The following is a 15,015-nucleotide window of genomic DNA, read 5'->3' as shown; positions in this document are numbered from 1 at the left end:
GCATGGCACTTGTGCAAACCACCTGGTCTCTTTCTCTTGCTTCCCTCATCCGTGCGAGGGGAGGAGTGGACAGTGGGTGCTCTTGAGCCCTTGTCCCGTATCTGGGTTTCATGGAGCTTTACTGTCTGTAACTTGTGTTAACCAAACAGTATTTTTGTTTTCCCAAAATAAAATTGGATGACTATCATTTAGTCTAAACTATACTTTGTCCCCCTGCCTTCCCACCGCCACTTTTATGACATGCTGGTCTAAACAGTTAAACAAACATTCTGATATTCTGATATAGGACTTCTCAGTACCTTTCTAAAGGACATTGGAATCTCTAAGGAGGGGATGAGTGTGTGGCTTTTCCTAACTTGGTTGACTGTGGAACACTTTTCCTCGGAGGATTTTAAGGGACTGATGTTCTCCATGGTTTATTTCGGGAAGTGGGGACTTTCGTTTTCTCCTGTGTTTGTGCTGGCAGCAATCCTGCCCTCAGTTTTGGGGCTTTCATGGACTTAATCTGTTTCAGTCCCCATTTCAGAAGAAACACAGATTTCTTATCAGTGGCAGCAGATGGTGAGGTCACAGGGTTGCCCTGCTAATCCTGTCTAGCTGTCACACATCCAGTACAGTAATTGTTGAAAGGGGAGAGGATTACTTTAAGAAAGGGATTTTTTTTTTCACCTTGAGCACTTTCCAGTGTATACATTGGTTTAAAAAAAAAAAACAGTAACTATAATAGCTCTCTAGTTTTTGTGAACAGAGTAGGGCAGCTAAATTAAGGTGGCATTTGTTAGTAGTAGAAAATTCTCCTTCAGAAGCTGTTAGTGGATGAGTTTGAGTTGATCGTAGAGTGTGTTTTTTAAACACAATGTCTCTCGATGCTACGTGGGGCAGCTGTCTGGCGCCTCCCTGATTTCTGGAAGGGGGCAGAGGGCAGAGACCTCATGTCAGCACCACTGTACCCCTGACGAGGGCCCAGGTCCCCATACTGGTCCCAACCCGTCTTCTCGAAATAGGTTTTTGTCATCTGCTGCTTCCCTTCTGAGATGAGCGAGGGCAGGCCTGGGACAGTTTCTCTCCAGGACAAGAAGCAGATTCAGACAGGATGCCTGAATACTTATTTTTGCCATTTAATATTCTTAGGAAAGGGTTTCTGAGTTCAGGAACCTTCCCCAAAGTAGGAAGGAGAAACCCTTGAACTATGTGGTTTCTTTGAAATCGGGAATGCTTGACCTTGTCCTAACTAGCTTACAGAAAGAAGCGTCCAGCTCAGAAGAAATGATGCATTAGTATAGCTGAGCATAGGGAAGGACTGCTCTCCTAATGCCAGACTGCTTATTCTGTAAATTATTATGTGCCTTGGGGAGGCCCGGCTGGGGGGGAGGCCAGAGAGGCCTGGGGAGGCCTGGCCTTGGGGAAGCCAGGGAGGCCCATCATGCAGCCTGTAGCAATGCTCCCTGTTGTCCTCATGAAAGGTGGGACCACGTGGGGCCCTATATTCAGGGTTCTGAGTCCAAATTCAGAATGGGGAACAGCCTTTCACCTGAAGACGAGTGCCCAGGGTGAAGGCTGAGCATTGGGGCCCCAGCCACAGGGGGCGAATTCCTGACTCCCGGTGGGTTTGCTCCATCTGGATTACCACTTGTTGCTCTTGCGGTGGCTCCTTCCGCTCAGGCTCAGGCCACGCTGCCTGGATCTGTGGAAGGCTTACCTGCCTCCAGGTGGCCAGGAGTCCCTTATGAAAGCTACACATCTGTGCTCTTTTTAACCACCTAAACTAAGCATGGGGGTGCTGCCTGGGGTAGGGGTCTTTTTCCAAAGGAGAAAGGCAGAGCCCAGCTGGAGAAAGGGCTCACCTGAGTCACATAACTGGTGTGGGCAGAGCAGCCCCAGGGCTTTGGGCTCTCCTTCCACGTGCTGCATCTGGTACGCTGGATACCTCTCTTGTTCCTGGGCTTGCTTGGCATTGATAAAACCTCTCTTCTTTGCTGAATTCCAGAAATGGCTTCAGACATCCCAGGATCGGTGACGTTGCCCGTTGCCCCCATGGCGGCCACTGGCCAGGTGAGGATGGCTGGGGCCATGCCCGCCCGTGGAGGAAAGCGCCGTTCTGGGTAAGCAAACAGCGTTTCCAGGAAATGGGCTTACTACATGTTGAGCAACACTTTTGACCTGTTAGGGAAATACTGTCTCTCCCCCTCCTGGAGAATAAAAGCTCAGCAGTTTGCATGCTGTTTAGATTTTGCAAGATCCCTAAGTATGCATGTGATTTGTCTCTGAGTGTCCGCCCCAGCCCCCAGCTGGGGCCTTCTGTTTGCTTGTCCTTGTGGCGAGGAGGTGCTTTGTGGTTCTGCTGGGCCTTGCTCAGGCCATCTCCGGGAGTGGGGGGAGCTCACAAGTACCCCTGCCTGAGCATACCAGCCATCAGCGGAGGGCAGTGCTCCAGGCCTGAGTTCTAGCCCCTGTGGGCAGTGAGGGTCCCCCACCTCCCACCCCTCAGTGCTCTTGGATCCTGCAGCCAGTCTCTGCTGACTCTGGTATGGTTCAATGCTGGGGGGATCACAAACATATCGCCCTTGGGCTAATGGATCCAAAAACCACATCTACTCAGGAGTGTGTCTCCTGTAGCTTCAGACGTAGATCTCAAACACCAGCCAGGGGTGCTTGAGGGTTGAGTCGGTGAAGCATCTGCCTTCGGCTCAGGGGTCCTGGAATTGAACCCCACATTGGGCTCCCTGCTCAGCGAGGAGCCTGCTTCTCCCTCTCCCTATGCTGCTGCCTTGGCTCTGCTCTCTCTCTCTCTCTGTCTCTCTGTCAAATAAATAAATAAAATCTTAACAAAACAAAACACCCGCCAGCTAACAAAAATCCTTGCAGGGACAAGAAGACTGACATTTTCAGACCCTGTCCATTGCCCAGCCCTACTCTGCACCAAATCAGTGTGATTCTCACTGAAATCTCTGATAAGGTTTCTCATGAAGTAGAATCAGCCTGTCCCCCTAGTGCCATTTCTGACAGCACAGGGCTCCCCGGGAGTGCGGGACACACTGCCCCCAGCCCCAGGCCTGCCTGCCGTCCTCCTTCCAGACCAGCTGCTCCTCTACCTGGCATGACTCTGGAAGAGGCAGCAGGAGACAGGCATGCAGGATGGTCTGGAGTGCAGTGCAGCCAGGATGGACAGTGTGTTCAGCACTGTGTTTCTAGATCATTCTAGATGGTGGGAGTGCTGTGTGCACTACACGGTCTTTAAAGGAGGGGCTCAGATTTGGATACATACTGAGAGGGTGGGAGAGGCTGAGAAGCAGCTTCATGGCTGCACCAGCTCTCCCCTGGTTCAGGGCTCACTCCCCGGGCCCTGCTTCAGTGGGTTCGGTGACCCCCAAGGGCTGGTCCCCAGGGTAGACCCACAGTGACAGAGTCGGGGTCCCCAGAGCAGGCCCACAGTGACCGAGTTGGGCCCTGGGGTGCAACTCCACAGACCCATTCCAGGGCTCATTGCAAATCACCTACAGTCCCTTCCAAATTAGCTCTTTGGGCAAACGGGGCACCAAGCTCGGTGCTCTCTCTGCTGTTGCAGGGAGGCAGGTGCTGTTAACACGTCAACTTGCTAACTTTTTTTTACAGATGCCAAGAGTTTTAAAATTATTTTAAATGTGCATGTTCCCTCACTTCCATTCCCTGGAGACAGAGCTCTGTGATTGGCCAGTACTTTTTTAAAAGAAGCTGGTACAGGGGTGGAGAGGGCAGTGGGGTCAGGGCCAGGCAAACATGCTCAGGTGCAGCCTCATCTTTACAGGGAGAACAGCCTCTCCGTGCTGGGGGCCGGTTCTGAACCTCCACCAGGTGTTCCTGCCCCCCGCCCCACTACACGGTGTTAGTGGGGGGGTCTGTGCTCAGGGCTGGGCTGCAGGGGGCTGAAGCTGACCCCAGCCCGCTTAACACCCTGACTTCTGTTTGCCACCCTGGCTGGTGATTGGACCATGGATCAGGCTTCCCTGAGGAAGTTGTCCCCAGCTGTCCCTTCCCTAGCAGATCTCACACACACATACACACACATACACACACTCAGCATCCATTGGAGGTAGAGGGGACTCGGGCTGGGTGGGGACAGAGCCTGAGGCCATACCACCTCCAGCTAAGGAAGTCAGACATCACAGAGACTGGAGAGATTCATGAGGAGGGACAAGGACTACTGACACGCTGGCCAATAGTGTAGACAAGGTGTCAGCCCTTAAGGACAGACCAGAGACCTGTCCCCCCAAGTCCTCATTCCTGGGGAATGTGCCTTCTTCCTTTCCCCTGTCCCAGGGAGGGAGCAAGCAAACTGTGGTTCCTTTTGCTCAACTCCAGTGACTTAGAGGCCTATCCTCCATGTCTATGCAAGGAAGTGTGCATTTGCACAGGCTGTTTCCAGAGGAATCCTTGCAGCTGGCATTTTACGCTGTGGATCTGCTCCCGATAACACCTGATCACCTCCTAAACACTTAGCTAAAGGCGCTGCCTCCTCCCTGGGAATGTGGGGCTCTGAAGAGACACGGAGAGAGGGAGGGAATGAGAGAGGGCATCGGTGGCAGGAAGGCCACAAAGGCCAGGGTCTTCTTGCTGCCCCAGTCCCTAACTCAGTTTCCAGGGAAAGCCACGCATCCCTCCCAGAGCTTCAAAGCCCTGGGGAGCTGGTCCTGGGCAGGGTTTGGATCCGCCTAGCCTATCCCTGCAGCTGCCTGAGGTGCGAATGTCCTTCCCCAGGAGCCTGCAGCATGCTGAGCACCCTGCTAGCAGCCAGGACACAAGGAGATAAGGGCTCAGGAGTTTCAGATTCTCTGAAAAGTGATTCCACATGTGTGGGAGAGATGAGATGAAGCAAGTCACCTTGTTCCCTTCTGTCGAGACCTCCCTGATTCCAGCGCCAGGGTGGGAGGGACACACTTCTGGTGAAGGGGACACTGGCCCCCAGAACCAGCCTTGGTTTGGTGGTGGTGGTGGGCAGAGCCAAGCCAGTCCCTTCAACCCCGTCTTGGAGCCCAGTGTTGGGCTGTCTTAACACCAGTGTCTCCATCCACAGCAGGGGGAATGTGGTCATAGAAACATCGTATCCTTGTAAATGTGTGTCTCACTTGGTGAGCGTTTGTGCGCTTAGATCTGGCAGGGCTGCAGCCCTGCTGGCTGGTCCAGGCTCTGGAGAACGGGTGTTTCTGCACCTGTGACCTCCCTTGTTGTGAGCAGGAGCCTAGGGCTGGCCCGGGGTCCTCCTGCAGTACCACTCTGGGACCTGCCTATCAGCACGGCATCTCCCTTCTCCTAAGAGCCTGAGTATATCTCATCTGATGACTCACCTCAGATAATTCATTACTGTTACCCAAGCTCTGTCCTGGGAATTCACATCACTCACTCTTAACTAATTACAAGCTCAGAAATGCCTTTTCTGGTGTTTTATTGAGGTAAGGATTCTTGCCCATTGACAGGAAAGGGAGGCGGTGCATTTTCAGCCCATTTTTTGAAGTCTCTTAGATCATCCACGTGTTGTACCGAATTCTGTAAAGTGAATACAGTAGGATTTCAAAGTCATATCTTGACTTCTCTCTTTTATTATCCAGATGCTTCAGTATAATAGAGGCACATAAAGAACATAAAACAAAGGATGATTTACTTAGAATTTTTCCAGCAGAAGAAATAAGCCTAGCTATTGGAGTCGTGTTTAAAGTAGGGGATTAGCAGCGGTGACAGACACCTGAAGGTAGTGCCCTGGGAAGTGCTGAAGAGCCCATGTCCCCAGGAATTGGGTTTTCCTCTGTAGCTGATGAGCAGTGAGACTCGTGGGGTCAGGTAAGTTATCCTGAGGGTCTGACCAGTCGTTCGTGGATTGGTTTATCTTCTGGGCTCACCCCACAGCGTACTCCTCCAAATTACAGAATTTGGTCGCTGCACATGTGCGATTACATATGCACAAATGGGGAGGCATGGTTTCATGGTCTCTAATTTTTTGTAGACTGATCCTGGTCCCTGAGCTCCCCCCTGATTTCCTTATACCCTTGGCTTGCTCCACGGAGCCGGCTGACCTGGCCTCAACTGGGACTGCATGCTCCACCCAGATGGCTCATGTCCCCGCCTGTCTGCACTACCAGGGTCCGGGGAAAAAATGGAGCTATCTTTACGAAAACTGGGGTGACCCATCATCCTGATTTGGCCTGGGGCTTTCCCAGTTTTAGCACTGAAGTCCCGCATCCTGAGAATCCCGAGTCCGGGAAAACTGGGATGCTTTTTCACCCTAAATACCCCAAAAATCATGCAGGATGAGTCCGGGGGGCTGACTAACACATGGCATCTTGCAGGACCCCAATTATCACACTCCCATCAACTTGCTGACGGGTATTTTAGAGATAACCATACATCTCACTCTCACTCGAGGCTTTGCTGAATGCTTACATACATCCTTAGGAATTTCGAAAATGCGCTTTGTTTTCCTTAGCTCTGAAATGTGTGACAGGCCCGGAGGTTAAGTCATCTCTGTGTGGACAGCACCATCCCTGTTTCCCCCGGTGAGCACTGGGTGGCAGTGTGGCTCTGCAGCTCTGTAGGCCGGGGGTGGGGTGGGGGGGAACCTCGGGAGCAGCATTTTTGGTGGGCTTGCCCAGCTGTCACTTCTGGTAAAAGGTGAGGTGGTGGCTTCATGATTCTGCAGGATATTGATGGCTTTGCTCCATTTGGAAAGTCATGCATGTGGCTCCCACTTGCCCATGACTCAGACGACTGTGCAGCAGCGGCCTGGTGCCTGGCTGCCCAGACCACAAGGGGGGCTGTGCGTCTGTCTCGGCAACAGTGTGCACATGGTCTTTAACTCTCCCTTCCCTTCCTGACCACTTTTCCACCCCACTTCCCCTGTCCTGGGTATTTAGTTAAAATTGTTGTTGCCCCTACTCTCATCTAATATCTTTTGTTCTGTTCCTAGCAGCTAGTGTGGCCCACCTGCCTGGAAATGAGGGATTCCAAACTGGCCTTGGGTCCCTTCGGGTCATCCCAAAATGAACAGGTGCCTGGATTAGGACTCTGGCCACCCTCCACATAAAGCAAAACAAAACCAAGCGGATGATAGCATTTTAAAGAAGAAAATACTCCTTTGCCCTGATTCTAGTCCCTAAGTTCCCCGCAGCCCAGAGAAGGAATACTGTTTGTCTCATGGGGACCTCTCCTATGTGAAGAGGAGAGATGCAGAGTAACGTTTGCTTGACATCGAAGATCAGTGTAGGCGATGAAATCATAGTGCAGGATACAAAGAGCTCTCTCTGCCTTTGCACCCTGGCCATTCCCAGTGGCCGGGGCATCCCATACCTTGCTCAGGTCACCATTACCCACCCAGAGCCGGGGATGGGGTCAGTTCCCTTGAGGCCAGCACACTGTCCATGCTGTGCTGAGCTGCTCTGAGTGCTGGATGACAGGCGGGCTGGCGTTCCCTCTGCGTGGAGTCCACAGGACTGCACCTCACTTGGCCCCTTGGTCCCACCGAGGATGGGACAGATGATGCAGTGGCTCTGGGACAGTTTTCTCTGAGGAGCCACCTCACCCTGAATGTCCAGGGGAGCCAGGACATCTGTAATGTTTTTTGTTTTGTTCTTGGAAGATTCTGGGTACAGCTAATGCTAACTCATTACCCCGGCGTCTTCCAGGGTAACATTAATTGACCTCAGAGATGGTTGGCATTTGGAGAAAAGAAGTTTGGGGTATTAGTTAAACAAACACCTATCAAGACCTTCTGTGTTATGTTTGTACTGAGAGGCCCAGGAAGGTGGGTTCTGAGTATTGGGTGAGTTTCAAAGAACAGGCAGGTACTTTGAGCAGCTCAGGCCTCAGGTCACTGTTTCTCCCTCCACATGCGTTTATTCAGGTTTAGACATTAGGGGATAGTGGCCCTAAATGCCCTTTTCTCTTTCACTCATGTGGAGCCACACGCCCAAGCAGCACAGCCCGTGCTAATCCCTTTATCGCCCTTAAAGCGTCCTGCCTTAGAGCTATGTGAGCGTGCTGATGATATAGCACAAAATACAGTGCAACATGTGGCGTCGGTGTGGAATAAAAGATGTAAAGAGGAACAGGAGCTCCCAGCATTGCTAGGGTACAGGGAATGTTGAGCCCAGCAAGTGGCTGGCAGCCTGTGCGTGGCCCTGAGGTCACAGGTTGATGCCGCCACACGGTTGCATGAGTTCCCAACCGAGTAAGGAATGGCGCTCACACTGAGGCCTTTTCTTGGCCCCTCCTCATCCCAAACCTATGTGCTGACCACGTACAGGTGGTGATTTTTTGCACTGCCAACTGTTGGAACTGTGCAGCGTCTGTCCAACCGAATGAGGTTGGGTTGCCAGCAGCTCGTGTCACCTGTGAAATGTTCTGTCTGTAATGCATCTCCTCATGCTCTTGGCTTTTCAGGATGGACTTTGACGATGAAGATGGTGAAGGGCCCAGCAAATTTTCAAGGTGAGTTTACTTTACGTTCCTTGGATTTCAAGAAGCCAACACCAGCCATCCCCATAGGGGAACATGCAGGGACTTCAGTGTCTTCTGTCACTGAAAAAGCCATTGCCTGTAGTCTGACACCCTTGCTTATCCCTTGTCCTGTGCCCATGTTTGATCCAGACACAGGAGCACCCCAGCTGAGACCATGGTGTCAGGTCACCAAGGGCAGATGGTGGGCCTCCAAAGTTAACTGATGAGGTATTAGCTCTGCTGGCTCTTTAAACTAAAGAGTGACTTCTAAGTTCTACAGACTCGTTTTTAAAAGATAGACTAGGGATCCCTGGGTGGCGCAGCAGTTTAGCGCCTGCCTTTGGCCCAGGGCGTGATCCTGGAGACCCGGGATTGAATCCCACATCGGGCTCCCGGTGCATGGAGCCTGCTTCTCCCTCTGCCTGTGTCTCTGCCTCTCTCTCTCTCTCTCTGTGACTATCATAAATAAATAAATAAATAAATAAATAAATAAATAAATAAATAAATAAAATAAAATAAAAGATAGACTAGAGCTCAAGTTTAGAAAAAACGCTCAAGATACAGCCCCTTTTCCTACCATGGATAATAAGGGGACACCTGGGGCAACAGGGTGGCCACATCCTGGATGCAGGCTGCAGAACTGCACTGGGAGGTCCTAAGAGCCATGTCATCACCAGCCACAGGAGAGCGTGGTGACCGGGCTGGGGGGACTGCCCTGAGGGCACACCGTGTCCCAGAAAGGACAGTGGGGTGCAAGTGCTGGTGTCAGTCAGTACATCATGTATGGGACAGACGAGGTAGGCACAGACCCTTGGTTCGTTCCTCTTCCTTTCTCTTCCTCTCTCTCTCTCTTTCTTTTTTATTTTTATTTTTGTTTTTGTTTTGTTTAAGTTCAGTGTGAGGTTTGGCAGTGTTGAGAGAGAACATGGATCATTTCGTGGATTTTAGAAAGTGCCCGTGTGTACTGGGTCTGCTTACGAGGGGCCTGCTGGATATCCCACCCCACCTCCAGGCATTCCCAATTCCTGGTCCTGGGTGACACTTCCTCTAGTGTCTACACCTCACAATTCAGATTGACGGCCTTTGTTCTTTTTCCAAAGTTCTAGACAAATGATGTCCGTGGGGAGCCCCAGGCCCCCTGACCTCTCCAGTGTGCTTGGCTCACAGCGGTGGCTGTGAACTGAGTGCGCTTCGCCCCAAACCAAAGGGACACCTGTGTCCCATTGCTGTGCCTGGGCCTCCGAGGGTCTGTACGTCCCTAGTGAACATACTGCCCTTGTGCACCGTCCTCCCCAAAAGCTGTTCCCTCCATCCTCCACGTCAGCTCTGGGGAGAGAGCAGACAGGAGACGGAGAATACTCTACTCTCTAATGACCCCGGAGCTTCTAATCAAAACAAGACATCAGTTTCGATAACAGAAGCGTGTGTTTTCCCTTGGTGCGAATGGGGCTGCAGCTTAGATGTCCACCCGTTTCCTGGGAAAAGCTTTCCTTACAGGGAGTGCTTTGTTCCCAAAACAGAACCAGCCGTGGAGATGGGACACGTGCCTGCCTGTCCGCGTCCATGCTTGCTGTACACCACCCCCTTCTTGAGGAGATACTCCTCATGTCTCTGGGTCAGATTCCCCTTCAAGATAACATTCCAGACGGTGTAGAGCTCAGGAAATGGTGATTTCTGAGGTCTTGGGACAGAGAAGAGGAGAGACGCAGAGTGACGTTTGCTTGACATCGAAGATCGGTGTCGGTGATGAAATCACAGTGCAGGATACAAAGAGCTTACTGTAGGAAGGCCCATCATTAAGAAACAAACCTTAGACTTCAGGCAGCGGTCTCATAAGGCTGTCAGCAAGTCCGTTTTTACATGGTTCAGACCCAGGCTTCTGTGAGCCACAGCCTTCCCTCCACACATTAAAAACAAGAGGAGAGGGTGGGACGTGTTTGTGACATATGCAGGTACTTACGGGTTGAGTGTGGAAGAGCGCGGGGCCGCACCACTGCCTCCTGGTGAGGTAGTCAGCCAGGGGGTACAGCTAAGCCACTCGGGGTTGGGGTTGCCACAGAGAATACCTCCCCCCGACTCGGCCAGTGGCTGCTGCCAGAGGTCCTGTCCAGTGGGTCTCCTGCCAGCATGGTGCACGGCACGCCTGGAGCCACTTCCACCCCCTACCTCTCCACCCCCTGCCTACAGGCAGCCCCCAGAAGCCTGTGCAGGGCGGCCCAGGAAGAGAGGGTGGCAGAGGTGCAGGCCAGCACCCGGTGCAGTTTTGTGACTCAGAAGCTGACCAGGGTGCTGAGCCATGACTTCCGTCCACTCATGTTTGTTCAGCTAGCTTTCCCAGCTTTTCTCGAGGGTGGTCCAAAATTCCATCATCCTACCCACCATCATCAGACCTCATGTCTCGGTTTTTATCTGGGAAGTATGGCCACAGTCACACAGGAGGTAAGTTGGTCAGTTTTCTCAGACCCACAGCCAACTGCTTGGTACAGGGAGGGATGCTGATTTCACAGGACTGATGCTGATCATCACAGGGATGCTGATTTCAGGGCGGGGGGACCAGGCAGGTACAGCAGAAGAACGGCCGGCCAGGTGGTTCATGTTGAGGACAGAACAGCTGCAGAGGTTGAGCTACAGCCCCAGCTCCAGTGTGGCCGGGGTGAGGCCAGGAGCTGGAAGGGCACGAGGGTTGATCACACAGGAGAGTGAAGGCTAACCGTATGCTCACCAGATGGAGCCACCTCGGCCTGCAGTCTGTGGCGGCAACCTGGGTCTGCAGCTCTTCCGTCTCTTTCTCTGTTGACATCCTTGGAATCCTGGGTCACCCACACTCCTGGCTCAGGCACAGCCTGTGGCCTCTGCACCCCCAGATAAGGATTCAGCTGAGCTCTGCCACAGGAGGGAAGGCTCCTGGGCAGAAGGGAGGGGACAGTAGGGGGGATTTGTCCCTACTGAGGCTGCTGGGCATGCTGGTGCAGGGTGCCCATACATCCTGGTGTCCGCAGGTGCAGCCCATGGGGGACCGTGACAAAGGTCTCGAGGGTAGAAGAGACGAGGTGGGCCCAGGTGGCGCAGGAGGAGCAGGGGTGTAGAGTGACCTTTCTTCCCAAGGCTGTGTCTGGGGAGGGCAGCCTGACCTCATGGCCACCTCTGGGAATTCCTGGGGTCCAGTCACAGACCCTAACAGTGGAAGGTGATGGGCTCTCTGTCTCTGGGAAAACCCATCACACACCAGAAAGCGTTTCTCCAAAGACAAGTCTCCCTGGCAGGTGGTCATGGGGCAGAGCCTCCTTTGGGGAGGCCAGCATGAGCCCCCCAGCCCCAGCCCTGAGTGGGTGGCTCTGGCTGACCTGGGCGGGGCGGAGATGAGGACCCATCCTGCCCAGCAGGGCCTGCAGCCCCAGCAGAGGAGAGGCCAGACCCCTTCCTCCTGGTCCATGGCTCAGGACCTGAGCTTCCTCCCTGCACGGCTCCCACTCCAGGTGGCACATTTTCTGGTGAGTCCTGGGATTTCTTCCCAAGCCTGCAGCTGGGATCAGCCGCCTTTGGTGGGAAGTGGTGTGAATATTATTGCATAGGTGGGATGGCTGACATCCCGGAGATGTCACATCCCGCGTTCTTCATGTGATTTACATAGGTGTGTACACATGCGTGCGTATGGGTGCAGCAGTTCATTAAACAAAAGGAATAAAAACATGAAAAATAATTATATTTCATATTAGATTTACAACTTTGGAGCAACCGAGCACTCACTCCCAAAGCTGTCATTCTGGTCACGGCATGGTATCAACCTTGCTGTATTTAGACTCATTCTATACCCTTTCTCCAAACACTCCAGTGACCCTGCAGGTGCTCTCAGGTCTGTGGCTGTGAACACAGCCATGGGCTTGCAGTGGCTGGTAAGCTTGAAACCCAAAACCCTGTAGATTTAATGGGGTCTCTCATCCTTCAGTGAATGGGTCTACGTGACCTTCCTGAGGTCCCGTCTGTGTGACTTTTCTGTTTCCTGCAGCGCTTGCAGCACCCGACTGTGCCCATCAAGAGTTACGGCTTATATTTTGTAGAGTTCAGCCAGTGAGCCTCTAACGTTACCCAAAAGTAAGGATATTCACAATAGGCAAGTTTCCACATGGTTGGCTTTTTATTTTTCATCCCACTTATTTTGATACTTTCAGCTTGATTCTGTGTGGTATTTATGCTCTTATTTTTTTTTTTTTTTGGTTTTACAGATTGTGGTGATATTTTACTTTTAATCTTTCTGTCTGAACTTACTTTATTTTATTTGTTTGAGCGTGAGTGCATGAGCAGGGGGAGGGGCAGAGGAGAGGGAGAAGCAGTTTCCCTACTGAGCAGGGAGCCTGATATGGGCCTCGATCCCAGGACCCGGAGATCATGACCTGAGCTGAAGGCAGATGCTCAACCAATCGAGCCACCCAGGTGCCCCATCTTTGCATCTAAATTAACCCACCTTGTTTCGTTCATGGGTATGATGATGAAAACCTCATTGATAAGGGGAAAATCTGCTTGGCGGGCAGAAGAAGTGGAGGATTGTTGTTCCCCAGAATTCTTAGTCTGTCCATCTTAGCTTAGAAAGCTGGGTCTTTTGTTTCTAGGTGGGAAGATGCTGGAAGTAGTTTCGATGCGAGGAGGATGGCCAGGAAGGAGCAAGGGTTGTCTTCTGTCGTGTGGGTCACATGCATTGGCCATGTGAGCTCTCTTGACAGCACGAAGAGGTTCAGCTGACCCAAGATGAACATTTCCGGACTTCCTAGACTATGCCTCAGCATCCTCAGCTCTCATGAACCAGAAAGGTGTTGCAGATGAGCTGGGTAGAACTTGGCAGAGAGTGGCCCACGAGCACCCAGATGAGTGGGGAGTTTGGTTGGGATTCCTGTTTCTGTGGCTTAGGGTTAGGATCATGGGGAAAAGGCTTGGGAATCTGTTTCCAGTGGAGCCTACTCTCTCACCGCAGGCCGGTGTGGGCCAGCCTTCTCTTCGGGGGAGATGTTGGGCACTCGTATGATTGATGTGGTTTTGATGCCTTCTTTACTTTGTCCAGCTGCCCACCCCTATTTCTGTCTGCAGAGGTGAGCCTTGCCTTGGCAGGACTTTGCTGGAGAAGGAAGGCATTCCTGGGGTCCTAGGGCATCCTGGGCTGTGTCTCTCTGGAAGCTGCCAGGCATTTCCCTCCCGTGATGCCTTAGCTATCTTAGCCTCTCAGGGAGTTGGGTTGGGGGGTGCCTTTTGGCTCCAGATCCAGGACCAGTGAGCACACCATTGAGGAGCCTGGCTCGGGTCCTGCTAAGTCAGCACCTCCCTGAGCCTCAGGCCCCTCTTCCACAGAGGGTGGCAGGGCGGTAGCAGGGCGGGGGGTGGGGGAGCAGATGCAGTGATCACTGAGGCCCTGGTGAGCTGGAAGCTGCTGTATAAACATGGAGGGGGTGTGTCCTGCTGGGGACAGGGTGATAAGAGGCTGGGTTTTGGCCCATCTTTGGAGGATTGGGGCTTTTTCCTCCCCCACCTCTCTGGGTCACACGGGAACCTTATCTTCAGCTTAGATGTATGGGTACCTTCCAGCTGCCTTGCAGAAAAGTGCCTTTCATGGCTCCCAAGGGCAGAGCGCCTGCCTCCTTCCCATGGAGGGAACATCCTTTGCCCCTTCTAGAGAAGCCTAGTAAGGGACGCCTCCCAACTGGATCTGCCTCTGTGGGTCTTCCCACAGGGCCCTCAGCTAGCCTTGTTGTGAGGCTGCACAAAATGGCTTTCACAGGCCTTCACGGCTCTCCTGGTGTTCCGCCCTGCTGCCTGTGCTCCTGCCCAGGGCTAGATGGCCAGGACAGGAAGGGTGTTCCCTGCAAGCCCAGCAAGATACAGGCTCCCTTCCTGCCATCAGGGAGGAGGCTGCATATTAGCCTTCCCAGTGCCTCTGGGCAAGAGATGAGAGGGAAGCTCCTCCGGGGTTCCCAGCAGGAATGCATCCTGCATCCTGACCACCCTCCCAAAAGGCCAGACTTCCTGCAGCCCTGGACAGCATTCTCTCACACTGTCTACAAACTGAGGCCTTGGAGGGAGACCACCCTAGAGCAAGCTCACCCAGCCCTTCCTGGGTCCCCAGGCCAGCACCCCCTGCACCTCCTGTGAGAGGTGCACGGTGCAGGGCATAGGTACAGGGATGGTGAGGAAGGCCAGTTCAGGGTGGGCTCCCATGACTTCTGTACCCACTTAGGAATGGTGGAGAGAAGGAAGAGGAAGTCTTGAATCTTCCAGGGCAGGATCTGTGTTGGTTGGAGCACGTGGGATCCCCCCCGACCAAGTGCCCCCTTCCCTGGAATTGCCTCCATCCCCTTTCTGTGGTTACCTCTTACCCGAGAGCCATTTCTCGCTGCCCCTGTGTCTGCCCCGAAGAGCAGGAGCCCTGGTGCTGCCTCCAGGCATTTGCACTGCTCCTGTTGCTCAGCTGTTGGCTTGCGGGTTCTCCCAGCTTTCCTGCTGGGGTTGGGAAGCACCCCCACTTCTCATGCTCCCTGTTCTTCACTGCCTTCCCAGCCGAGGCCTGCC

The 15,015-nt window shown here is 53.0% G+C and overlaps 1 protein-coding gene across 6 annotated transcripts in view; it reads left to right on the top strand.

The window, feature by feature from the left end:
• Positions 1 to 15,015, top strand: part of ARNT2 (aryl hydrocarbon receptor nuclear translocator 2) — a 155,780-nt gene that overhangs the window by 38,562 nt on the left and 102,203 nt on the right. For all 6 annotated transcript variants that reach the window (XM_077874286.1, XM_077874295.1, XM_077874275.1 and 3 more), the window contains 2 exons: positions 1,988 to 2,102; positions 8,407 to 8,454. In XM_077874286.1, the coding sequence (XP_077730412.1) occupies positions 1,988 to 2,102; positions 8,407 to 8,454 (163 nt within the window). The remainder of the gene's footprint in view (positions 1 to 1,987; positions 2,103 to 8,406; positions 8,455 to 15,015) is intronic.

This window comes from Canis aureus, chromosome 2 (assembly GCF_053574225.1).
Source record: "Canis aureus isolate CA01 chromosome 2, VMU_Caureus_v.1.0, whole genome shotgun sequence".
NCBI lineage: Eukaryota > Metazoa > Chordata > Mammalia > Carnivora > Canidae > Canis > Canis aureus.
The sequence above is the reverse complement of the archived record's forward strand: the minus strand, read 5'-3'. Positions and strand labels throughout refer to the sequence as shown.